Here is a 27134-nt window from a genome sequence, read left to right as displayed (position 1 = left end):
GTTGATTTTTTTAATTATTATTATTATTAATTTTAGGTTCCTTTGGAAGAACAGCTGGATGCAGAGCAGCTTGAGTCTCTCAAGAAATACCAGGAGAGGAAACAGCAGAAACAGGGTCAAACTTATACATACACACAGGTAACTCACACACACATAGGACCAGTGACGCAGGATATGAAGATGATGTTTGATCATCAGTGTTAGATTTGTTGAGCTTTTTATATTTCGTGCGAGGGTGATCCTTGTTGTTGTACATTTCCTTCTAACCTTCTAACTCTCCTTTGTATTCTGTCCTCCCATCTCTATTTGCAGCCCCAGGTGTCAGGTCCTCCCACCATGGTAACCTTCGATCCTGAGCTAAACAGGAAAGACGACATTGTGGAGGAGCAGATCGACTTCTCTTCTGCCAGGAAGCAGTTTCTCCAAGGGGGACAAACCAAGAGGGACGTAGCTCCTCAAATATACTCCGCCAAACCTTTTTCAAAATCCAGGGGCAGCCAGGGGAGCAGTGACATTGTCGAAGAAACCGGGGAGGGTCACGTGACCTGGTCTGATGAAGGAATTGCGACAGAATTCACTTGTGCACGAGCTGTAATGACAATCCTGCCTGATGAGGAGGAAGGGAAGAGCCATTTCAATCCAGGTTTCCACCCAGAGGAGTCTGACTCAGGGTTAGACGAGTTATCTGTCCGTTCTCAGGACACCACTGTGTTTAGCTTGGATAACGTTTCTGACAGCGGGGCTTCGCTACCGCCTACCCCGCTGCCGCTTACCCCGGTGTCACCGCCCACCCCCCAGCCCACCACGCCAGTCAATGGGCAGACCAGCAGCAGTCCAACGGAAGTCGACCTGGAGTACCACGCAGGGGTACTTGTCCAAAATGCCATCCAAAATGCCCTGGCAGCTCGGGATGGAGGGGAGTGGCAGGCATCTGACTTGAATTCCTCCCAACCTAGCGCCCCTGTGTCTCCATCCTCAGTTTCTACGAGTAGCCCAGTGCCAGTTTCTTCCTCTCCTGTGTCTTCTGGTGGAGCTCCCAGCCTCCAGTCACCAGTGTCCTCCAGTCCTGCTCCATTCGACGTGTCGCCTCAGCCAGACAGACGACCAGAAGTAAGAGTCATTGCCCAAGAGAAGCCTTCAGAGTCCGAACATGCTGTGCAGCAGCAGCAGCAGCAGCAGCAGCCCTCCAGTCCAGCACAGCAAACACAGCTCCAGACGCCTTCTCCACCTCCTTCTCAGCCTGTCTCTCCACCCCAGAGACCCAGAGACGGAGGCCCCAGAATCAAAATCCAGTCCTCTTATGCCAGAGCTCTCGCCTCCTCAGCCCCGGCTCCAGCTCCTGCACCTGTCTGTGCAGCTCCAGTTTCCAGGCCGACCCCAGTCTACCGTCCCCCTTCTCCTCCGAGCCCAGAAAAACCAGAATTCAGCTACTTCAGCAAATACTCCGAAGCAGCCGAACTGCGCAGCACGGCGGCAGCCACACGAGGCCCTGAGGCAGAGGCAGCGAGCGGCCCGTTCCGCCTGCGCTCCAAGAAGCAGCGAACTTTGTCCATGATTGAAGAGGAGATCCGAGCGGCTCAGCAGAGGGAGGAGGAGCTGAAGAAACAGAGGAAGGAGCAACCTGTTGTTATCGTCCGCCCCAGCAACCCTTCATACAACAGTCTCGGTTCTGTGAGGTCGGGGATGCAGCAGACTAAGATTTCCCCAGCAGATAAGATGAAGAGCAACAGCCTGCCAGCAAGACTCACACTGACAGCAAAGACAGCACCAGGTTAGTGAGCACTAAGGTGTTGTTGTTGCAGTAGAACTTGCCACCCATGCTCCAACAGACATATCTAACTTTTTTCCGTGATGTGCAGGAAAAATCGAGAAGGTTCGACCTGCACCACCTGTCTCACCCTCGCCTTCAGACGGAGCCTTGTCTGACGCCGGCAGCGAGGACTCTGGAGGACGGCCCAAAAACTTCATGCAGACGCTAATGGAAGACTATGAAACACACAAAGTCAAGAGGAGGGAGAAGCTAGAGGACAACAGTGTGAGTGTTTGAACCTTGATAAACTAGATTAGCAGAGGAAGGACAACTCTTACTGTCAGTAAATGAAATGTAACTAAATAAGCCTGTCGAAGTTCTTGTTGAACGTCTGGACATAAGACACATGCAACAAAGCTGCCAAAGTGTAGTGAGTGACCCCAGCTCATCCCACATTACGTGCTTGTTTGGCTCTTGTGGCTCAGTGGGAATTGGTAATGTCAACATGGCTGAATGCTTCCATCCTTAGCCTGCTGGCATTAGCTAATACTGTATAACACCAAAGGGAATTTCCCAGCCTGAAGCAGGAAGTGAAACTGAAAGTAAGTCACAGACGCTGGGGGATTTCTGTCCTGACTCCATCTTTCCCATTTTTTTTGTATCTGAATACGTCTGGCAGTGTGTCATTATTCAGAATTAGGTCTCTGCTGAGAAGTATTGTATTGTGGCGGACTAAACTGTCATAATAACTGTGTGAAGAATGATTGGCTCACATGGTGGGAAAAAGTTACATCACCAGGAAATGTCACAGACGTTTCACTTCTCCACCTGTTCATAAGCACCATACACTTGATTTAATATTCACAGAGGAGAATAGATTAATGAATGACATGGCACCAACAGATCATATACTGCAAGGGTTGTTGTCACCCGCTGATGTTGTTATTGTTTATCCATCACATGTGTTGACTCTTTGTACTGTTGCTTCCCTCCTGCTGGTCGGTCAGTATGCCCGTTTGTTGCTGGCCAACGAGGTAACCAATGAGGTACCTGTCTCACCTCAAACCTGTTCACTCCATGAGCGGCCTTCACTGACAGATCTGGGTCAGACTAAAATGTAAAGTCTCAGAAAAAGTGATGCATTCCCGTGTATATTTGGCCTGTTTCTGTAACTGCTGAAGATCATTATGGGTTAATAGACCAAGACAGCACACTCTATATCATATACCAGTCCATGCTCCATACTTGATCCATACAGGGACTTGAACCGGTGACCCTCTGGGTCCCAAGCCAAGTTCCTTTGGACTGAGCTACTGCTGCCTTGAAATTATTATACACAGTGACTAGGAGAGGATATTAAAGCTATTTGTTTCAGAGGGTGACCTAAGTTCAGCTGACAAAGAGGAGAAAGTTACCAAATACAGAAGAGCTGCAAGAGCGGAGTTTTCCATGAGCAAACACTTTCTTCTTCCCCAAGAAATGGTCACAACATTGTAGATGAGTCAACAGGAAGGAACACAAACTATGTCACTTCTCTCAGCCCCCCGTATATGAAAGTGGTCCGACCCATATAGATGGGAATGCATTGTTTTAGTTCGAAACCTTTGACCGTCACTTATCTGATCCCAGGTCTGCTTCTGGTCTCACTGCATTACTGTTCTGCTCTGTGGTGTTGGTGCTGCATGTGCTTGTCCATGGATTTGGTGTGACCTTTGACCTCCCCTCCACCAATGCACAGTGTTATGCATTTGCCTCCCCTTGTATACAACACATATACAGCACCAGTAATAAAATAAAATAGGAGATGTGCGCTACTTAAAGAAATACTATGCAGGATCTTCCTAAAAAGAAGTAATCCCTTTATCTGTCTTCACTCTGCCCTCTGCCTGTAGTTTCTTATTTTCTTTATATTTTCTGTGTTCGGATCATTTATGGGCGTGTACCCCCACAGCGCTCAGATGAAGTTGAGGCTTTACAAAAAGGTACCAACAAGCTGTCAGACTGTAAGCAGCAGGCATTTAAAAAAACACAAATATAGTGAGGCGAAATGCCAATCCAGAGTGAACCCATGGTTGGCATTTTCTACTTTCACCAGCGAGCATGTTTACAGACGGTCCTGCATTGTATAGCTTTATTATTATTTCATTATTTTGGATGACAAAACTGAATAAATGTCCAGTTCTTGGATAATAAACCTCAGATAATGATTCTTTTCTGTCAAATTAATGTATATATGGTTTCAAATATATCATCTTTTTCCTTCTGAATACACAGCATGTTTTATTCAAACAGTATACAACTGTTAAATAATATGTTTTTAAAAAGATAAGCTTTTCTAAGTTAGTTAGTTATATGTGGTGTATGTCTGTGTTGTGATCACCATCAGCTGGAGGTCGTAGACATATTAGCAAGCATCAACACTTCTACTTACTACTCAAGTAGAAGCTTAAGTAGGGCTCAGTGTTTGGCAATCATTTAGCGTCCATCATTTTCTACCCACAGTCTTCCCTTCACCTTGGATCCCTGCTCACAAAGACGTCTTTCCTGTGTGTGTAGATGAGCTTATGTGTGTGTGAATGTGTGGGCCTTGGGGGAACGGTAATTGGGGAACATATATTAATGGAGCAAATCTAGTGATAAAGCATGAAACTCTCTCTGACATGGAGTAAAGTGACTTTTGTTTTTTACCGTCAAATACTGCAGGTGCGCTTCATTTGGTGGTTTATTGTGATAGATACGTCTTAAGGACTCCATTACTGCTGGATGGTTTAACCAAGCGCTCCCTCAGTTTTTGATATACACTGCATGCCTTTTTAAAGCCACTGTGGTGTGTCTTGTTTTTGTGATTCTGTTATATCCCTTGAGCCGTGGAAAAGCATGGGTTTTTTTCAGTGAACACTTTATGCTAACCATTAACTCAGACTGTGCTCAGATCTAATTGATTGTCTTGCGATTGACAGGTTCTGGAGGCCACTCGCGTCACCAGGAGGAAAAGCGACATGGCGCGGAAGTGGGAAGCCGGTATCTATGCCAACGAGGAAGGAGAGGAAGAAGAAGAAGAGGAGGAGGAAGAGGAGGAGGAGGAGTAGACTGCTCCTTCCAGAGACAGTTAAGGGACCGAGAGGGAAGGAGGAGGAAGAGACTGAAGGAAAAACGCAGCGACGATGTGGAAAGGAAACAGTATTTATTTCATTCATAGTATTCTGATCACATGACCCACTGGCTTGACCAATGGGGCTCATCGAAGAGATGCATCGAGTTGTGGATTTTAGAGGATTGAAGGCCGACAGTATGTGAAGAGACTGAGTACGTGAGAGACATTTGAAGTGTTGAGATGATGCAAGAGACACTTTGAAAGGGTTTGATGGTGGTTTAAGAGCGCTGCTCAGAAGTGCATTGGGAATTGAAGGTTTTTAATAGTTGGTAGACGCTGAATGACGTAAATATTCATAGGATTTTTCATTTACCTGTTTTTTTTTTATTGAAATATGGGCTGAGATCTAAAGAATCAATCTAAAGATTTTATTTTGACTGGTTGCCTGAGACTTGCTGATGATGGTTTTGGCAGTGGGTGCTTGATAATAACCCCAATGTTCAATTCAAAATGTGTGGAGAGGGTTGCAAACGACAACAGGCATATGCAGAGTGACTAGGAAGAAACTTTTAACTGAAAGGAGTTAAAGAGAGGAGACAAAGCGAGGCCTGATATCTGTCAGATTTTGATGATGCTGCAATGTTTTCCAGGCACTTAAACAAATGGGAGCATCACCTTCAGAGCCCGTAAAGTTTAACCTTCTGCATCCTGTAGTGCCACAACACACCACAGATATAACACATGTACGGCATGTCGGTGGGAGCTTTTGCAATCCTTTTAAGCATCTGCAATAAATCTTAAGTGCCGACTTGAGGGTCCTTGAACTGTTGAATGCTAGCGAGGAAATTTGAAAAACTAGCATCAAGGTTCAACTTTGCCTTAGATCGTCAGTGATTGTTGGATGCACGATATGTATGATGTATTTTATCTTCTCTTATTCTGCAGTTTCAGTAGACCTTAGAGAAAATACCACATTAGATAGAAAGTCTGTCTATAAAACACTATTCTTCAGTGACTTCATGTCTATTAAGTGACGGACACATGGGAAAGAGGGAAGCTAACTGCGGGTCATGTTTGCGTCACTTCAGTCAGAGTGTGTATGAAATAAAGGGCTGGGTCGAGGGCTTTTATATCCTAAAGTAAATCACTTATTTTACCTTCGCTGGCTACGTCGCTTTGTTGACCTGTGCTTTCTGATGTAAGCAGTTGTTTCATGTATTATACTGAGGTAGGATTGTGTATTTGATATATGAACATGTATGTTAAGATTCCAGTGAGGGCGACTGCCGTGTATCTACTATACCTTGCTAGCTGAGGATAAAGTTTGATGAAAAATATTGAAAAAGCGTTTTATAAAAAAAAAAAAGTTGTTTTACCAAAAACAGAATGTTGTTATTTAGAGAACAGTCCGCCTACGCTTTTAAAAAATCTATTTAAGAAGTTTCTGATTGTGTGCATGGAATGACACTCCTTTCCTAACCTGACACAAGCACACAACAAGCAGAAGGTAACCGACATTGCAAAGGCTCATTAACAGGCCCTAACTACAGGCTCAACTTCTGCTCATTTTGTATGATAATAACGTAACAGGGGAGGTTCATGTGTTGGGGTTGTCAGTTTTTTTACTAAATATATTGTGAGCTTTGATTTTACAGGATGTGACTTCCTGTTTTAAATGAACGATGAATGATTTACTGCGATACTGTGGATTGTCCAGGTGTGGAAAGCAAAGTTCAGCTTCAAAACTAAACACATTGAAACAGGAGTAATCCCTGTAGCCTAGAGGATTGTCTTTAAGGGGACAGTTCACCCCCAAATCAAAAATACATATTTTGCCCCTTACCTGTAGTGCTGTTTATCAGTCTAGATTGTTTTGATGTGAGTTGCCGAGTGTTGGAGATATTGGCAGTAGAGATGTCTGCCTTATTTCCGATATAACAGAACTAGATGGAACTAGGCTTGTGGTGCTGCAAAAAAAATGAATTTTATAAACTCAACATCAGTGTCTCTTTCCAGAAATCATGACCTGTTTATTCAAGATAATCCACAGACCTTGTTGTGGGTGGTTTCATGGAACTATTTTCTTTGTACCAAACAACTGCCAACCATATCACCCCACAGGAGGAAGAGTGCATCTACTCACGGACAGGAGGCTTTGTTTTTGACAGCATAAGATGTAAAAATTAAGGGTGCTCTCCTCAGCTGAGCTGTGACGTTAGCTAGCTAGCTAGTGGTCATAGGTGAGCTAGCAGTAAATGCACACTTCCTTCTATGTGGTGATATGGTTGGCGGGTATATTTCCATAGAAAGAAAATAGTTCCAACATGAAACTGCTCACAAAGAGGTAAGGTAAGAAGAAAAATATATATTTCTGATTTTAAATCAGAAGCAGAAGGAAGTGTGCATCTACTCACAAACAAGAGTCTCGTGCTTGTGACAGCACGAGACTCTTGTTCATGAGTGTAATTAATGGTGTTTTTATTGGGTAAGCCGTAACGTTAGCTAGCTAGCTAGTATTGATAGGTGAGCTAGCAGTAGATGCACGCTTCCTTCTGTGTGGTGATATGGTTGGCGGATATATTTCCATAGAAAGAAAATAGTTCTGACATGAAACTGCTCACAAAGAGGTAAGGCAATAAGAAAAATATGTATTTTTGATTATGGGTAGGAAGCAGAAGGAAGTGTGCATCTACTCATGGACAAGAGGCTCATGCTTATGACAGCACGAGATGTAAATATTAATGGCATTCTTCATCGCTAAGCTGTAACGTTAGCTAGCTAAGTGAAGATATGGCAGCTAGCAGTAGATGCACGCTTCCTTCTGCGTGGTGATATAGTTGGTGGGTGTAGTTCAGTAGCAAAAAAAAATAGTTCTTATATGAAACTGCTCACAACAGGGTCATGATTTCTGGATAGAGGCATCGCTGTTGAGTTTTTCAAATGTTTTTGGCATTTCCAGCACCACAAGCCGAATGCCATCTAGTTCCATTATATTCTAGAGAGGGCAGACATCTTTACGGTGGATATCTCCAACACCCAGCAGCTTAAGCGAGAATGATCTAGACTGATCAGTAGCGCTACAAGTAAGAGGAAAAAATATGTATTCTCGATAAGGGGTGAACTGTTCCTTTAAATGAGAATTGAAAGTAGAAATGTGTCAGCGTGGCTGTACAAACAGTATTTTTGAACCACTTTAACTGAAAAGTAGCAAAGTGATTTTGTTTGTCAGTCTTTTTAGCTTGTTTATTGAAGCCTTTGAGATTTTCTTTCGGCATAAGGATGTCAGGAAGATGGTGAGAAAGATTATCCTGTAAACCCTAGGTCGATCACAGCATCTGCTAGCGTGTCTTGTCCTGTAAGTGTCCTTCGGCCAGGCACTGACCTTTGTGTTTGCTCACAAACACACTGAATAAATTCTATATCATTAAAACTGAGGTAAACTTGCACAGAAGATAAAGAATTGTGGGACACATACTAACCCTTGACAATAATGACTCTCTATTATATTTATTGGGACAGTCCCAGCCTGAGTGCAACTTATCTGACTCTATTTAATTATCTATTTGCTCTCTGAGGGAAACGTAGTGCCAGCAGCCACCAAGAGGAAGTAAGAACCGAGGACTCGTGCCTATGCGATGTGCCCATTTCCCCCGAAACAAAACCAACATTGGTTCCACAGAATCCTCCTCTGTCTTGTTTTCGGACATGTGATGAAAAATATTTTTTGAGACTGAGATTTGATGGTGGTGCAGCAGAACATTGTGTTGAGGTACAGTGCCGCTGACGCTGATGTGAGAGTCATTTTGCGACATGACTTAAAGGATGAACAAAATGGTATTTTTTGCTTTACCATGTGAGAGATATTCGATTGCAGAGGAGAGTGAACAGACATTTTTTATTCAGGATGAATGGCATGGTGATACAGATCCTTTGTGACGGATGATAGTTTTACAGTGGCCTGTTCTGGATGCCAGCTGAGCATCTACTGTATCTGAGCTTTATTCACAGCACGATTTGAGTTTTAAGCAACAAAAGCAAATGGCTTCCTCCCTAGTTTACTGTAGCTGCTGCAGCACGTTGTAAAACTGTTTTATTGTACACAAACACACACACACGCTGTCCTCATGTCATCTTTTAGGACACAATTGAAATTTGAGTTCTCATTGGATACAAAGCTTTTGAAATGGTAACAGACATCATGCACACTCAGAGGAGTTCTAATTGTGTGATTTATTATAATTATTATTATTATTATTATTATTATGCTTTTGTTGTTTGAATTCATGGTGCAGAGATGATTTATTTATCATTTTAAAATACTGGGAGCTTGTTTTCACCTGCAGGAGCGCCCGAGCTTCAGTGTGGGACTGTCTGTGTGTGTGTGTTGAAGCAATCTTATTATACAGTATACAGTATAACCTCTTTTCCTATGTTAACCACTTGTATGCTCATACTCTGCTTTGTTATTTTATAGCACATGTAAGGCTCACAGTTATACACCTACTATACATATTATGAATATTTTCTCATTAAAAACAAAACCTGTACATGTGGGATTTCTGAGTGGTTCTTCATGTTAATGAGCTTATGATTACCAGTTAACTCAGGGGCTGCAGCTCTAGAGCCACATATATATTAGTGTTGTAGGCCTAAAGAAATTCTTACATTCTCAAATTGTAAAAATGTCAAGCCTCTATCCTCCTGAGACCCTGTGTCCTCATATGAGGACATCACGTTACGGGTTTCCTTGACCTTCTACGTTCATGGACACTTTTTTGTGCCATCTATGTCATGAGAGGCAAATGCTAATGGAATATTAGTGGGAGTACTCTTTATTCATCCTTTTTCTGTAACTGCTTATCCTGTTGGGGGTCGTTAGGGGGCTGGAGCCTATCCCAGCTGACATCGGGCGAGAGGCGGGGTACACCCTGGACAGGTCGCCAGACTATTGCAGGGCTGACACACATAGAGACAAACAACCATTCACGCTCACATTCACACCTATGGACAATTTAGAGTTACCAACACGGGGAGAACATGCAAACTCCGCAGAGAAGGGCTCCCATGCCTGGGACTGAACCGGCAACCCTCTTGCTGTGAGGCGAGAGTGCTAACCACCACACCACCGTGCCGCCCCCAAACAGAGTATTATTTTCAGTATTATTAATATTATTTTTTTCATTTATACAATTCAAACTGATGTAAGGAAATTAGAAAAAAAAATGTAAATGTGAAGTTTATTTTATACTTAAAAATGACTATCTTTGACAAAAATGCATTTTTCTCATTTTTTTTTAATGAAAATGCACAAATTCAAGTGTTGATTGAAAAATAAATTGAGTAAGAGAGAATAATATGGTTTTTTGTGTTTAAAAACAGAAGGGCTCTTCTTTAGTTTCATGTATATACAGTTTACATCAGTTTTCAACCATCACAAGCACACTGAAAACAAAAAACAAGTGTACACTGTCGCTCTCATTTATGGTCCAAAACCTAAACTGGTTCTACCTCCTCCATTGTGAGGATTTGCTGTTTGTTTCTTATTTTATATCATTTAAAGAGAATCTCTTTGGCTTTTTTGATTGATGGTTGGAAAAATCAAGCAACTGGAAGACTCAGGGAATATGTAATGGACTTTTTTTTTTTTTTTTTTTATACTGTGTTCTCACATTTTGCACTCTAAACATGTTGATTACAGTTTTTCTCAATTGTTTACACACAAATACTGGTACTTGAGACACAATGACCACAACTTGTAACTCATGCACCAACCCCCTGAACCAATTCTGCTAAACTACAAGCACAATTCCTCCTTTACACTCAAATTGCAGTTCTAAAACACACTTTTTTTCAAAACACTACACACAATTCTCTGCATTTGGCACAATTTTCATGAAGAAAATCTCTTGTTTTCACAAGGAACACACTGTCATTCAAAATTCTAAAGTTAATTGCCCTACTATGCACACTGACTCATCACATGGGCAAACGCCTGTCACACAGTTTTACAATTAGCAATCAGAGCTTTAGCATAAAGGGGCAACAGGTGAGCTTTTCTGTTTTGGAGCAATGGATGCCAACATTGGAAACAGAGCCAGAGCCAGAGGACTAAGAGTAAGAGGAGGAGGACGGGGAGGACGAGGACGAGGAAGGCCAAGGACCATAATCTCTGATGAGATCCGAGCCACTTTGGTTGACCATGTGGCAGCATAGTTTTGTTTTTTGTTTTTTTACTGTAACTGTATACAGTAAATTCATCTGTTGTTTTGTATGTAGACCACTGTATGTGCAACTTTGTGTTGGTTGGGATGTACACTGTGTACATTGTTTTTGTGGGAAAAATAAAATATATTTGTTACCGTGTATTTGTGTGTTCTGAGTATAAAAACAATATTCTAAAATGTTTTACATCACACTTATGTATGTACTGTCTGTAGTAAGTGTAACACTGAACAAAAAAAAGGCCGAAGTCATTGAGCACATCAGTGTTCAACTGGTTCTTATAAATGTCTATTCATATGATGGTTTGTGTGTGTCATTTGAAAACAAAATACCATTTTGAGAAGAAATAACATTGTTTTGAATGTAAAGTTTCATTTTGCAGGAGAATTGAGGGGTTTTGCCCATTGTGTGTGTGTTTTTTGATTTGTGTGTAGAGCTCTGAGAGTATGAGGCATGCTTTCAGAAAATGTGTGTAAACAATCGAGAAAAACTGTAATAGAAAAGCAAACAAAAATGAAATTAGTTTCAGATTGAGATTCTCTCTGTCTGTCGCATGATGATCATTGTGGTCTGACATGTTTTTCTAGCTACCATACCACAGAGACCCAGAGTAATACTGCTTGTTCTCTTCATTTTACTTTCTCTTTTGTGCTCTGTTCAGTCAAGTGTTTTTCTTTTAGAGGGGCAGTTCAACCTAAAATCAAAAACACATATTTTTCTTCTTACTCTGCCTCTTTGTGCGCAGTTTCTTGTCTAAACTTTTTTTTCCTACCAAAATACACCCCCCGACCATATCACCACACAGAAGGAAGTGTGCATCTACTGCTAGCTCACCTAGCACCACTGAGCTAGCTAACATAACAGCTCAGCCGAGGAGGACGTCATTAATGTTTACATCTCATACTGCAACAAACACGAGCAGATGCACACTCCCTTCTGCGCAGTGATATGGTCGGCGGGAGTAGTTCTGTAGAAAGAAAATAGTTCCTGCACAAAACTGCTCTGAGATGGATTTTCTGGCTGTCGCATGATGATCATTGTGGTCTGACATTTCTTTCTAGATACCATACCACAGAGACCCAGAGTAATACCAGCTCTTTTGTTTGTTTTACTTTCTCGTTTGTGCTCTGTTCAGTCAAGTGTTTTTCTTTTAAAGGGTCCGTTCAACCCAAAATCAAAAATACATATTTTTCTTTACCTCTTTGTGAGCATGTTGGTGGAGATTCTCAGTCATCCAGGTCATGGTAATCTTGTGTGTCATACTGTAAGATATAGCACTTAGGCTCACTGTGAGCAGTTTCATGTCAGAACTATTTTCGTTCTACTGAAATAAACCCGCCAACCATATCACCACACCGAAGGAACCGTGCCACCACTGAGCTAGCTAACATAACAGCTCAGCCGAGAGGAGGATGCCATTAATGCTTACATCTCACCATGTCACAAGCATCAGCCTCACATCCATGAGTAGATGCACGCTTCCTTCTGCACAGTGATATTGTTGGCGGGAGTAGTTCTGAAGAAAGAAAATAGTTCCTAAATGAAACTGCTCACAGTAAGGTCTGTGGATTATTTCGAGTAACCAGGTCATAAGTTCTGGAAAGAGACATTGCTGCTGAGTTTTTCAAATGTAGTTTTTTGCCGCTTTGAGCATCACGAGCTGAGTGCCATCTGGTTCCACTATATTGGAGAGAAGGCAGACATCTCTACAGCCGATATCTCCAACACCCTGCATCTCACATCAAAACAATCTAAACTGATAAGAAGCATTACAAGTGACAGGAAAAATATGTATTTGTGATTTTGGGGTGAACTATCCCTTTAAGACTTTTAAACGTTGATACCTACAGTCATGAACAAGATTGTTAACTCTAAACTGTATGGCAGAGTTTGGCGGGGTGGTTTCCCGTGTCTCTCACACACTGTTCAGTGTCATCAGGCGTGGTGTGTGAGCGCGTTTGAGGAAGTGGGCGTGAGACAGTGTGTTCATTTTCACCCTCTCTGGCTCCACTGCACATACACTGACTCTTGGTGGGAAGAACCAGCGCGTCCTTCACTGCATCAGAGTAACTTTATTTACTTCTGTATTAGTTCGCATTCAGTGTGATTTGGACTTTACTAAGGAAGTCTTAGTGGAGGCAGTGAGTTAAAGTCTGATCATGGTCATGCCGACTCTGTGTCAAGCCGCCTTCACGGCTCTCCGGCAGATATGGCCGGTGTTAGTGCTGGAGCAGCTGGGCAGCACTTTCTTCGACACCGCCCTGCAGATGGTGGCCAAGGACCGGTCTGCCAACGCCACCTACCCCGATGCGCACCTCTCCACGGGGGACAGCCAGCAGAAGTTCATGACGGACTTCTTTATGATCTACAACCTCATCATCAGGCTGGTTCCGATCATACCCTCGATGCTGCTGGCCAGGTTAGGTGACCGCGGCTGGAGGAAAGTCCCCATCATAGTGCCCCTCAGCGGGTACCTGCTGTCCAGGCTCGCCCTGCTCCTGGTGGTGATATTCCGCTTCCCTCTGGAGGTGATGTACGGCGCGGGGGTTGTCTTCGGGCTGTCCGGGGGATTCTGCGCCTTCTGGCCCGGCGTGATGACGCTGGTGTCGCTCTCCTCCACCGCTGCTGACCGCTCCAAGGTCAGTGCTCTCAGATAGGGCTCCCAGCTTTTCAATTATAATACAATATGAAGACCACTTAGGATTGTATTGTATTAAGATTATTTTTCAGTATCATTAGTCAACAAAATTATAGCCAACTTTGATCATTCTAAGAAAGCATTTTACATCATAGGGCAACTTTAATGATATTAGCCCATGTTTGGCAGTTTGTCATTTGTTATAAAGTATTTTCATAACAGTCAGACCTAATAAGCCAACTTGCATGTCATTCCTTTATAAATGCACATAAATGTTGATTTAAAACACAAAAGCATATGCAAATAGAAAGACAAAAACAAAAACGATAATATTAGCCATTATAATAGCAGGATAGCAGGTCTGGTGGGCAGCCTCATCTGTTCCTGCCTTAAAAATGCCACAGTATAGTATGTCATAAAGATATTATAAAAACATGTCATGGTATAGTATGATGAAAAAATATATAAAATGTCCCTAGTATAGTATGCCTTAAACAATGTCATAGTATAATTTGCTTTAAAAATATCATTAAAAAAATGATGTTGTAGTAGCAGTAGTAAAGTATGCCCTAAAATGTCACCGTATAGTATGCCATGAAAATATCATTTAAAGTGTCATAGTATTGTATGCTAAAAAATATAATAAAAATATCATATAATAGTATGTCTTAGAATTATAATAAACATGTCATCACACAATATGCCTTAAAAAATGTCATAGAAATATCATTTAAAAATGTGTCATAGTAAAGTATGCTATAAAAATATCATGAAAAGTAATAATATAGTGTGCCATAAAAAATGTCATGGTATACTATGCTATAAAAATAATCATACAAATTTTTCGTAGAATAGATTGCCATAAAAATATTATAAAAATGTCATAGTATAGTATGTCAAAAAAATATTGTAAAAAATCTCATAGTATAGTTTGCAAAAAAAATGTCATAGAATGACAGTGAACGTTGTATTTAGTCAGGACATGAGGTCAACATTTAAACAACATAACGTGTGTCCGTGTCCCATGCAGGTGATGATGAAGGTGGAGCTGCTGTATGGGATAGCAGGTCTGGTGGGCAGCCTCATGTCGGGTCATCTGTTCCTGCTGTACAGCTCCAGTCTGGGAAATGGGACCATCCTGCTCACTGTGAGCACACTGCTGCACCTGCTCTGCCTCATACACTCCATAGTCCTGCTGCAGGTCAGTGTGTGTGTGTTTAAATATTTGTGTCTATGTAAGCTAAGGCTGCACCGGTGCACTGGGATCTAGCTACGGACCTGTAATAAAAATACTATATTTAGGTTTTATAATCTAGTCTAATTATTATTGAGATAAACTTTTGTTTCCTGTTTGAAATAGAAATAAAGATACTAACTCTCTGTTGACTTAATGACTAATTTACCAATAAGAAATAATTAACCACTCATTTTAGTCATAGTGACGGTTTAATAAGAGTGAAAGTTGAAACAAAAACCCAGCTGCCATTATATTTTGGCTTCTGTTCCCTATAAAAAAAATATTTTATTTTTTGTTTGCTTTACGCTACAGTTCCAAAAGCCAGAGTCTGAACAATGCGTCCCTGTTGTCACTCAACCTTGCCCCACCTTTAAAAGTATTTTTGAGCTGATGATAAGTCACCTGACCAGTTTCCTCCTATGCCATGCAAGGAACTATGTCCTACTGTATGTTACTGGAGTGAATGATGCAAGTGCAGTTCACCTGCATTGCTCAAGCTACACTCTACCTCTAATTTCAAACACTTGGATCCATACACTGGAATAAACTCACTCCTGTCAACTCTATGTATTTTAGAGCAAAAGCAAAGCAACCAGAGCCACATTTTCAGCCTTTAATCCCCAAATTTAGCCTTTACTGCAACAGCTGATCAGTTTAGAGCTCATGCAGATGTTAAATATGTGTTACCATGTGTCCATCTTAAATGAAGGTCAAACCAGTATCCAACAACGAGCCAGAGGACAACTGCCACCTCCTCTCTCATGACTCCAGCGAAGTTCCCGTGGAAGCTCCTGCTGGGAGAAGCATGCTGAACGTGGCTCTCTTGTTTGCAGCTGCCATGCTGTACACCTCTGCAGTGGGTGGAGCCGTAGAAATACTGGGCATCTTTGTGCTCAAAGAGCCACTCAGCTGGAATGCTGCTCAGGTGACATTTTGCTCTTGTTGTATTCAGTCTTGAATTTATGATTTTGGTGCTTCAAAGATAAAATAACAGGGTTTTGTTGATTTAAAATTGATCCAATAAAATGATCAGATACTAACACAGACTAGCATCAGCTGAAATTATCTTTTGCTCACTCTCTCTCTCTCTCTCTTGCTCCAGGTGGGTTATGGGAACGCAGCAGGCTGTTTAATTTTCATCACCAGTTTCCTTGGTGTTACGGTGTTCCGCCGCTGTGCCAGCGACGTGGCGCTCATCCTGATCGGCATGCTGTCATTTGCCACGGGGATTTACTTCATGTCCTTCGTCACAACAACTTTGACGTTCTACCTTGGTGAGTATCTCAGACTGAGGACGATGAACATTTGAACCCCTCCCAACAGAAAATCCTGCCGTTGCAGGCCATGTTTTCTTCCTGCAGTTTTATGACTAACCTGACCAAAGCCACAACTTTCCTGTACACTCACCACTTTGTTCCACTTTCAATAACAAAATACAGCAGGAACATACTCTATCATCTCGTCTTAACCATGTCTGATGAACAGTTCAAAACCCAAAGATCAGTTTACATTATGATATGAAACAGAAAAAAGGAACAAACACTTCCAAATTTGAGAAGCTGGAACTAGTGTCACTTGATAATTACTTAAACAATCACTTAATAACCTCTATTGTTGGTAATGTGTTGATATGTCTACTAATCATTTCAGTGAAGTTTTATTTAACATATTTTAGGGAGAAGCTTAGAGGTATCAAAATACTTTCCATGGAGCCATTTTTTTAATCTAATATGGAGTTTTCTGTTGGCAGCAGAAACTCAGTAATTTTGTTCTTGGTGGCTTGACATGCCGACAGTACCGTCCCACGGAATGGAAAACATCTTTCACTGTCTTCCACGTGAGCCAGTGAACCGAACACACATTATACTACAAACAAAGGAACAGGTTTAGTTGCCACAAGAGCAGGCAGGTCAGCTGAGCCAGTTCTTTCATTTTCATTTTCATTTTCTACTCAAATGGCTAAAAGCTGGTTTTGTTGGTTTTCTAGCAAATGTAAGAATCAGGAACTGATATACTACATACTATACTATGTCTTTTTTCATGGTTTTGGACGACATACTACACTATGTCTTTTTTCATGATTTGGGACGACATACTATACTATGACTTTTTTTCTTGATTTGGGACGACATACTATACTATGACTTTTTTCCCATGGTTTTGGACGACATACTATACTATGACTTTTTTTCATGGTTTTGGACGACATACTATACTATGACTTTTTTTCATGGTTTTGGACGACATACTATACTATGACTTTTTTTCGTGATTTGGGACGACATACTATACTATGACTGTTTTTCATGGTTTGGGACGACATACTATACTATGACTTTTTTTCGTGATTTGGGACGACATACTATACTATGACTGTTTTTCATGGTTTGGGACGACATACTATACTATGACTTTTTTTCGTGATTTGGGACGACATACTATACTATGACTGTTTTTCATGGTTTGGGACGACATACTATACTATGACTTTTTTTTGTGATTTGGGACGACGTACTATACTATGACTTTTTTTCATGGTTTTGGACGACATACTATACTATACTATGACTTTTTCATGATTTTGGACGACATACTATACTATGTCTTTTTTCATGGTTTGGGACGACATACTATACTATGACATTTTTCATGGTTTTGGACGACATACTATACTATGTCTTTTTTCATGATTTGGGACGACATACTGTACTATGACTTTTTTTCGTGATTTGGGACGACATACTATACTATGACTTTTTTCATGGTTTTGGACGACATACTATACTATGTCTTTTTTCATGATTTGGGACGACATACTGCACTATGACTTTTTTCCATGATTTGGGACGACATACTATACTGTGACTTTTTTTTCGTGATTTGGGATGACATACTGTACTATGACTTTTTTCATGGTTTTGGACGACATACTATACTATGACTTTTTTAATGCTTTTTGACAACATGCTATACGATGACTTTTTTTCATGGTGTTGGACGACATGCCATACCATGACTTTTTTTTCATGTTTTCGGACAACATACAGCGTTTTTTTAATGCTTTTTGACGGCATACTAAACTATGACTTTTTTTCATGATTTGGGACGACATACTATACCCTACGATACATCCCAAATCATGAAAAAAAGTCATGGTATAGCATTACGTTCCAAATCATGAAAAAGTATAGTATCTCGTCCCAAACCATGAAAAAAGTCATCGTATAGCATGTTGTCAAAAAGCATTAAAAAAGTCATAGTATAGTATGTCGTCCTAAATCACGAAAAAAAGTCATAGTGCAGTATGTCGTCCCAAATCATGAAAAAAAGTGATAGTATAGTATGTCGTCCCAAGTCATAAAAAAGTCACAGTATAGTATGTCGTCCCAAACCATGAAAAAAAAGTCGTAGTACAGTATGTCGTCCAAAACCATGAAAAAAAAGTCATAGAATAGTATTTCGTCCCAAACCGTGAAAAAGTCATAGTATAGTATGTTGTCCAACACCATGAAAAAAAGTCTCAGTGTAGTATGTCATCCCAAATCATGAAAAAAAGTCATAGTATAGTATGTCGTCCAAAATCATGAAAAAAAGTCATAGTATAGTATGTCGTCCCAAACCATGAAAAAAAAGTCATAGTATAGTATGTCGTCCAAAACCATTAAAAAAAAGTCATAGTATAGTATGTCATCCCAAACCATGAAAAAAGTCATAGTATAGTATGTCGTCCCAAACCATGAAAAAAAGTCATCGTATAGCATGTCGTCCAAAACCATGAAAAAAAAGTCATAGTATAGTATGTCGTCCAAAACCATGAAAAAAAGTCATAGTATAGTATGTCGTCCAAAACCATTAAAAAAAGTCATAGTATAGTATGTCGTCCAAAACCATGAAAAAAGTCATAGTATAGTATGTCGTCCAAAACCATGAAAAACAGTCATAGTATAGTATGTCGTCCCAAATCATGAAAAAAAGTGATAGTATAGTATGTCATCCCAAATCATAAAAAAAGTCATAGAAAAGTATGTCGTCCAAAATCATGAAAAAAAGTCATAGTATAGTATGTCGTCCAAAACCATGAAAAACAGTCATAGTATAGTATGTCGTCCCAAATCATGAAAAAAAGTGATAGTATAGTATGTCGTCCAAAACCATGAAAAACAGTCATAGTATAGTATGTCGTCCCAAATCATAAAAAAAGTCATAGAATAGTATGTCGTCCAAAACCATGAAAAAAAGTCATAGTATAGTATGTCGTCCAAAACCATGAAAAACAGTCATAGTATAGTATGTCGTCCCAAATCATGAAAAAAAGTGATAGTATAGTATGTCGTCCCAAATCATAAAAAAAGTCATAGAATAGTATGTCGTCCAAAACCATGAAAAAAAGTCATAGTATAGTATGTCGTCCAAAACCATGAAAAACAGTCATAGTATAGTATGTCGTCCCAAATCATGAAAAAAGTGATAGTATAGTATGTCGTCCCAAATCATAAAAAAAGTCATAGAATAGTATGTCGTCCAAAATCATGAAAAAAGTCATAGTATAGTATGTCGTCCAAAACCATGAAAAAAGTCATAGTATAGTATGTCGTCCAAAACCATGAAAAAAAGTTAGAGTATAGTATGTCGTCCAAAACCATGAAAAACAGTCATAGTATAGTATGTCGTCCCAAATCATAAAAAAAGTCATAGAATAGTATGTCGTCCAAAACCATGAAAAACAGTCATAGTATAGTATGTCGTCCCAAATCATGAAAAAAGTCATAGAATAGTATGTCGTCCAAAATCATGAAAAAAGTCACAGTATAGTATGTCGTCCCAAATCATAAAAAAAGTCATAGTATAGTATGTCGTCCCAAATCATAAAAAAAGTCATAGAATAGTATGTCGTCCAAAACCATGAAAAACAGTCATAGTATAGTATGTCGTCCCAAATCATGAAAAAAGTCATAGAATAGTATGTCGTCCAAAATCATGAAAAAAGTCACAGTATAGTATGTCGTCCCAAATCATAAAAAAAGTCATAGAATAGTATGTCGTCCAAAACCATGAAAAACAGTCATAGTATAGTATGTCGTCCCAAATCATAAAAAAAGTCATAGAATAGTATGTCGTCCAAAACCATGAAAAACAGTCATAATATAGTATGTCGTCCCAAATCATAAAAAAAGTCATAGAATAGTATGTCGTCCAAAACCATGAAAAACAGTCATAGTATAGTATGTCGTCCCAAATCATGAAAAAAGTGATAGTATAGTATGTCGTCCCAAATCATAAAAAAAGTCATAGAATAGTATGTCGTCCAAAATCATGAAAAAAGTCACAGTATAGTATGTCGTCCAAAACCATGAAAAAAAGTCATAGTATAGTGTCGTCCCAAACCATGAAAAAAAGTCACAGTATAGTATGTCGTCCCAAATCATGAAAAAAAGTCATAGTATAGTATGTCATCCCAAACCATGAAAAAAAAGTCACAGTATAGTATGTCGTCCCAAACCATGAAAAAAAAGTCGTAGTATAGTATGTCATCCAAAATCATGAAAAAAAGTCATAGTATAGTATGTCGTCCCAAACCATGAAAAAAAAGTCGTAGTATAGTATGTCGTCCAAAACCATGAAAAACAGTCATAGTATAGTATGTCGTCCCAAATCATGAAAAAAAGTGATAGTATAGTATGTCGTCCCAAATCATAAAAAAAGTCATAGAATAGTATGTCGTCCAAAATCATGAAAAAAGTCACAGTATAGTATGTCGTCCCAAACCGTGAAAAAGTCATAGCGTAGTATGTCATCCCAAAACGTGAAAAAGTCATAGTATAGTATGTCGTCCAACACCATGAAAAAAAGTCCCAGTGTAGTATGTCATCCCAAATCATGAAAAAAAGTCATAGAATAGTATGTTGTCCAAAATCATGAAAAAAGTCATCGTATAGTATGTCGTCCAAAACCATGAAAAAAAGTCATAGTATAGTATGTCGTCCCAAACCATGAAAAACAGTCATAGTATAGTATGTCGTCCAAAACCATGAAAAAAAGTCATAGTATAGTATGTCGTCCAAAACCATGAAAAAAAGTCATAGTGTAGTATGCTGTCCCAAAACCATGAAATTTTTTTTTATTAGTATAGTGTTTCACAAAAATGTCATAAAAAATGTCAAAATATAGTATGCCTTAACATCATCATTAAAAAAGTCATGGTATAGTATGTCCTAAAATATGCCATAACATACTATGCCATAAAAAGTCAAAAGTAATTGTAAAATATTTTTACATGATGTGGGTGAGAGAAAATAGCAGCTGACAGTTTCGGATGAAGGGATGTGCAGAAGAACCTTGTGGAGAGAGAAGTACATTTTTAATCAGTGTTCATTTCTCCGCAGCTCGCTCACTCAACCTATTTGCTCTCATCCCGATGCCCACCATCAGATCTCTGTTGTCACAGCAGGTTCCAGCATCCTTATGTGGTGAGTATACAACCTCTGTGTGTGTGTGTGTGTGTGTGTGTGTGTGTGTGCGTGCGAGTAGGTTTGTAAAAGCACCACAGATGAGTTACAATGACAGTAGGGATAATTGTACAGTCAACACAATTAAATACACAGCAGTATTATGCAAACACATGCTAGTGATGGTTTCAGCATATATAAACATCATGGAGAAGTACAGGATCAGTGTGTCACAATGAGAACAGGAGGAAGTGCTGAAAGAAGGATGACAACATGGCATTTCTTGAAAGTTGAGTTAGCAGTTTAAAGTTCAGTGAGAGGTCAGGAAAAAAAATCCCATTGATCCTCTCTGACTTGAGGCCCCCATTCAAGCTTCATTCTTGAATCTCCAAGGGAATAAACGAGGCACCTGTGAAGCAGTCTTTTATTGTGAACAAGATACACTCTTTAGTGTGTGTCTGTGTGTGTGCGGAGTTTGGCAACCTTTCGACAGGTTTGCATACATGGAGGAGTGGTGCATACCGGAAACCTGCAGTCAGGCTGCTTTATGTCAAAAAGATGACGCATCATAAAGAGCCTGTTCTGCCGCTGTCATGCTTCCTTTTTTTGAAACACACACACAACGTATTGTCTTGCTATACTTGTGAAGACACTCATTGACATAATGCATTCCCTAAACCGAACACTAACCTGAATCTCATTAAAATTAACATCAGCCACCAAGTTTACTTGTTTCCCTAGCGTTAGCATGTAGCTACATGTAGCAGTGTAGGCTACATAATGTAAATGTTGCAGTAGCATGCCTGGAGCAGATGACCATATAAAGAAATCTGTCATAGGGTGACATCATATTGCAGTCGAAACACACACACTCTCACTCTCTCACACACACACACACACACACACACACACACACACACACACACACACACACACACACACACACACACACAGACTGTGTTTATTGATGGTTGGAGAAGCAGGGTTATTCATTGTCAGGGTTTCCCCTCCTGTGTTTGCTTTGACATGGCGTCTGTTTGAGAAGTCAGTGCAGTGCAAACACACACATAATCGCAACCTCAACCCTATTTCTGTCTGCACACATACAAGGAAATCAAAAAATATATAAGAGCCAGACCACTTGTTTCCCCTTTTTTTAGTCTCTATGCTAAGCTCAGCAAGCTTTATATTTACAGCACAGATACAAGAGCAGCATCAATTTCTTATGTTACTCTTGGTGTATTAGTATCTAAGTTTATTTCCCAAAAATGCAGAAATACTCCTTTACACCTTAACCTATTTGACCTCCTTCCCATCAGGCACCACTCTCACCTCCCTGCAGTTGGCGCTGAAGTTTGCCGGTCTGGCCTACATTCCTGCCTTTACTAAGATTTATCAGGCAACCCTGAACTGGTTCCCTGGCTTTGTCTTCATGCTCGCCAGCATCATAACTGTACTGGCGATGATACCTGTCAGGTAGGATGTTGTTGGGAGTATTAACATCTATTCTTATGGCTCAGTAGTTGTTTAGGGCTAGTTTATGGGAGCAGTAAGAGACATAAGTATTCAAAATCTACCAGCCACTGAAGACTTAATATTGAAATTTAAACACCACTGAATTTAAATTTATGTATAATTTAATTTTATATATCTAAATTCACCTCTTGGAAATTAATATATGAAATTTTGTGGTTTGCACTTTCATAGACTGAATTTTATTTTTATTTTTTTTAATGTTCACAAGTTCAGATCCCAAAATTCAAGTTTCAGTATTAAAAAAAAAAAAAAGGTGGCTCAATTTTGAATCACATCCAAAAATTCAAATCGAAACATTTCGAATAAATTTCAAATTACAAATGAAAATTTTCAACTTGAATTTTTTTTATCCGAAATTGACCGGAATTGAAATTGAGCAACCTGAATCAATTTGTTGAAATTCTGAAACTTAAATTTTTGGATCTAAATATACAAACATGTAAAAAAAAAAAAAAGAAAAAAAAATCAGCTTTTGAAACTGCAAATTTCAAATTTTGTCTCCATTTTTTCAATTCTAATTTTTTAATTTAATATTTCTATTTTGAAAAAAGGCGAATTCAGAACAAAGAGATTCAGAAACATAGTTTTAAAGTAAAACAAAAAATGTTTAAATATAAAGTCTTCAGTGGCTGTTACAATTAAAAAAACAGAAGTGTATATGTTGTTTTTGTCTGAACATTTCTTAAAAATGTATGAAAATTAGGTTTAAAAAAGCAGAATCAGAGTGAATATCAACATTTCAGACCATTTACAAAGTAAACACATAGTAGTACAAATACATTTCATCTTCTCAAGAATATTTCCTCTCTCCTTCCTCCAGTATCATCGGCTGCAGATCACTTCGGTGGCGACAGTATGTGAGGATTCAGGGAGACTGATGGCACCAAACTGACCGTCAGCAGTGTGTCAGCATTTGTACGAGGCAGAGGGGAACTGAGACTTGAAACGGGCAAAAGGAGAACGGTGCCTTTAATCTCACTTCCTGTATTGTTATAACTACAGACACTGCAGGAGAGGAGTTCCTACAGGCTGTGGCTGTAACAGGAGGAACAGATGGCAGGTTTAAGGCTTACGCAGACGTGTATATGCACAGATAGAATTAAATAAAAACACAATTGGCAAAAAAATGTACATAATGAAAACAACTTTTGACACAGATACAGGCAATCATCAACCAACAGAACTCATCGGCCAGTGGAATTTGTTGAAGTTAAACTCAAGAACAACCCAATGTGATTTCAACATAGTGTAGATGTGTGACTAATGTGTCAGACATGAAAAGTCCCCCTGTAAGCATCTTTTAAAGGAGGAGAATGAACTAAAAATGACTGACTCGCACATTTGAACAAGTTTCCTGTCCGGATGTAAATGAGGATTTTACAATGTTCACATTTTGTATCGGAATTATAAACTGACTTTGGCTTTATTACTTCTCAGTCCTCCACAGACTCTGTTCCTGAACTGTAGATTGATTCACTGGCTGGTTTACAGACCTAATAACCATAATGAATGACTAAACATTCAGCCGAACACCAAAGACACAAATATGGAGTAATTTAACATTGTCATATACCAACTGTTGTCCTCCAAAATAGCAATATGTGTATATAAATAGATTAATATGAAAATAGATGCACTTAATATTTTTTTAGAGTGCAAAAAGAGTTATATGCTGACTTGTAATCCTGCAGGCCAGGAAAGGCTGACAGAGACTAGTTTAAAAATGACCTTTTATATGACATTAGTGGGGTATTTTTTAATATTTTGAATTTCTTTTATTTCAGTCTTTTTTTATCCATACATATTTAAACACTTGTGCATTTAATCATGTTTTCTGTTCACTTGTCTTTGTTGCTTATAACAATTATGTCAGTTAATTCTGAATTTGGTTAAAAAGCACTTTAAACAGCATTTACTGATTTGAAAGGTACTGTATATATGGTTTGATTTCGTTTCACTGACCACAACATTGCCTTTGCACAAAAAAAAAAAAAAAAATTAAAAATGTTTTTGAGTAACTGCAGTGAGATGCGTTTTTATAAATACAGTAATTATGCATTTCAGACAATAGGGCTGCAAGTGCAAGTGACTTTAAGGTACTTATAGCTGATATGAAGGGAAGAAAAAACAGCCTTGTACTATTAAGCATTATTTTTGTGATGCATTTCTTTATAATTGCACTTTTAATTACTAATTTTTTAAAGAGCACACACACAGAAGAGTTGCTGTCAATGACTGTCAGTAGTTATTCCACCCTAAGGTATAGTTTTTGTTGGTGCAAGGGTTAGGACAAAATGTAAAATATTTGCAGTGATGAATCATAAAGCTGCAAGTTTTGTAAAAGTCTAGTTTTTATATATATGTATTTTTTAACTAAACATTCCTGAGGTATGTTTTGGGGGTTTTTTTTGTTTAGTTTTGTTTATACGAGACTAACTGAATGCAGTATTGTGAAATTCACTTTAATTCTGCCAATAAAAACATTTTAAACATACAAAATGTATCTTTTGAATTATTTGGTAATGCTTTCAAGACTCATATCCAAACCAGTTCATGTCTTTGATAGGTATTTGTAAGATCATTATTATTACCATTAGGGCTGGGTGTCGGCACTGATTTCCTGACACGATTCAATTTCGATTCACAAGGTCCCAGTTTCATTAGATTCGATCCGATATTGATTCAACTGGAAATTTTTCAGTTACAATACCAATTTTTGCTGGTATGCGAAAGTAATTCACAGAGAACTCATACTGTAAATTTTACAAGGAATTTTTTTTTTTTTTTTTTTTTTTACAAAACATAAATTCACAACAGGAATAAAACTAAATATTCTGTAACTAAATGTTTCTAGAGCAGCAACAGTAATATTAAACAGCAAAGTCACAATATAAACGTAATATCTCACTTTAAAAAAAATCTAAAATGTCAATACAATAAATCATACTGCTGACATCACAATACTGAGTCAGTTTAGAAAGAATAAAGAACACAGACATTAGTCAGTATCAGGGCTCCTGTCCTCTCTGCTCCTCCCTCTGCTGCTGAGCAGAGTCACATTACCACCGGAAAGTTTTAAGATACAGAGCCAATAACGTCGGAGCTTTTCAATACTACGGTCGTTAATAACTTGGCACCACAGCCCATTAACTACCAGTTAAAGCTTCACACGTCCATGGGAAAAAGCGTATACTAAAAGACTGATCTCAGATTTTATGAATCGATATCCAGTCATTCAAATAACGATGTATTTGAATCGGATGAATTGATTATTTTAACCCAGCCCTAATTACTATGTATCTTTTTTATCGAACGACGACTTGGTTTTTGTGCACTTCATTTCTACTAGTGAAAACTGGTGAAGAAAAAGAAATCAGCCCTGAGCACACAAGTATCAAAGGCATTCTTTCTTTTTATTATTGGTCCAATATATCCAAAAAAATCATTTGAGGTAAAGATAAATTGCATCAAAACGACATCAATATACAAGCTTATCTATAATTACAACAAGATGTTATTCACATCCAAATTTACAATGAGGACTGAACGTAAACAGTACACACTGGGAAGGAGCAAAAATAGACAGAAGCTGGATTCACACATTCGTAAGTCGTCTGACTTTTAACCTTTTGTGCAGGTTTGACTGATCTGGTTAATCCTGCACTGCGAATCAGATTTTTCTCTTCGTGTGTGAATCGAAGACGGGAGGAAAAGATGGGGACATTTGGCTTAGAAACATTTGATTTGTACATTAAAGAAAAACAAAAACTGTCTCCCCTTCTTCTCCCTTCTTTACAGGCTTGTACAGGGACAGCCATCATCATCCCTGTTTGGGGATTTAACCTGAATCAGCTTTGCAGACGATGCCTTCCTTTACATTAGAGAACCATGGCCTATTAATTGTCATTTTTGGCAACTGAAAGAAAGCTAATTAATTCTTTGTTTGATTTGTTTTCAGCAGACGTATCTGCCAGGGGTCTGAGCTACATATATAGTGCAAACATAAATCAGCAGGCACACAGTATAAGATGCAGGTTTTACAATGGCTATGAGTAAGAAGTTAATTCATCAGAGAGATAGTGCTGGGGTTCCAATGAGCACCAAAAATAAGAAGTTAAACTGTCATGTTTTTGGTTATGCAAGATGTACAAATCAAGAACCCCTTCTAATATGTAATCTCCACATACTCATTTGAAACCCAACAATAATCA

General features: G+C 39.1%; 2 protein-coding genes across 4 annotated transcripts in view; both read left to right on the top strand.

Annotated features, from left to right (window-relative positions):
* LOC125878602 (A-kinase anchor protein 2) overlaps positions 1-9391 on the top strand; it is a 128883-nt gene extending 119492 nt beyond the window's left edge. For 2 of the 3 annotated variants that reach the window (XM_049559894.1, XM_049559895.1), the window contains 4 exons: positions 37-138; positions 313-1771; positions 1860-2035; positions 4711-9391. In XM_049559894.1, the coding sequence (XP_049415851.1) occupies positions 37-138; positions 313-1771; positions 1860-2035; positions 4711-4839 (1866 nt within the window). In that variant the 3' untranslated portion in view covers positions 4840-9391. The remainder of the gene's footprint in view (positions 1-36; positions 139-312; positions 1772-1859; positions 2036-4710) is intronic. The other variant, XR_007447764.1, reaches the window with a different exon arrangement.
* A 3682-nt stretch (positions 9392-13073) lies between these two features.
* Positions 13074-24996, top strand: LOC125878601 (thymic stromal cotransporter homolog). The gene is made up of 7 exons (XM_049559892.1): positions 13074-13705; positions 14735-14905; positions 15651-15866; positions 16044-16215; positions 21325-21408; positions 22707-22863; positions 23744-24996. Exons 1-7 carry the CDS (start codon positions 13226-13228, stop codon positions 23799-23801), a joined length of 1338 nt encoding a protein of 445 aa, XP_049415849.1. The 5' UTR covers positions 13074-13225; the 3' UTR covers positions 23802-24996.
* The last annotated feature ends 2138 nt before the right edge of the window (positions 24997-27134 follow it).

This window comes from Epinephelus fuscoguttatus, linkage group LG18 (assembly GCF_011397635.1).
Source record: "Epinephelus fuscoguttatus linkage group LG18, E.fuscoguttatus.final_Chr_v1".
NCBI lineage: Eukaryota > Metazoa > Chordata > Actinopteri > Perciformes > Serranidae > Epinephelus > Epinephelus fuscoguttatus.
Note: the sequence above shows the minus strand (reverse complement) of the source record. Positions and strands in the feature narration are given on the sequence as shown.

Bases quoted from the DNA above. Each gene is read 5' to 3' on its own strand.
- LOC125878601 (XM_049559892.1), top strand. From the start codon at position 13,226: ATGGTCATGCCGACTCTGTGTCAAGCCGCCTTCACGGCTCTCCGGCAG. The intron at 13,706-14,734 runs GTCAGTGCTCTC...TGTCCCATGCAG, and splicing joins CCGCTGCTGACCGCTCCAAG to GTGATGATGAAGGTGGAGCT. The intron at 21,409-22,706 runs GTGAGTATACAA...CCTTCCCATCAG, and splicing joins GGTTCCAGCATCCTTATGTG to GCACCACTCTCACCTCCCTG.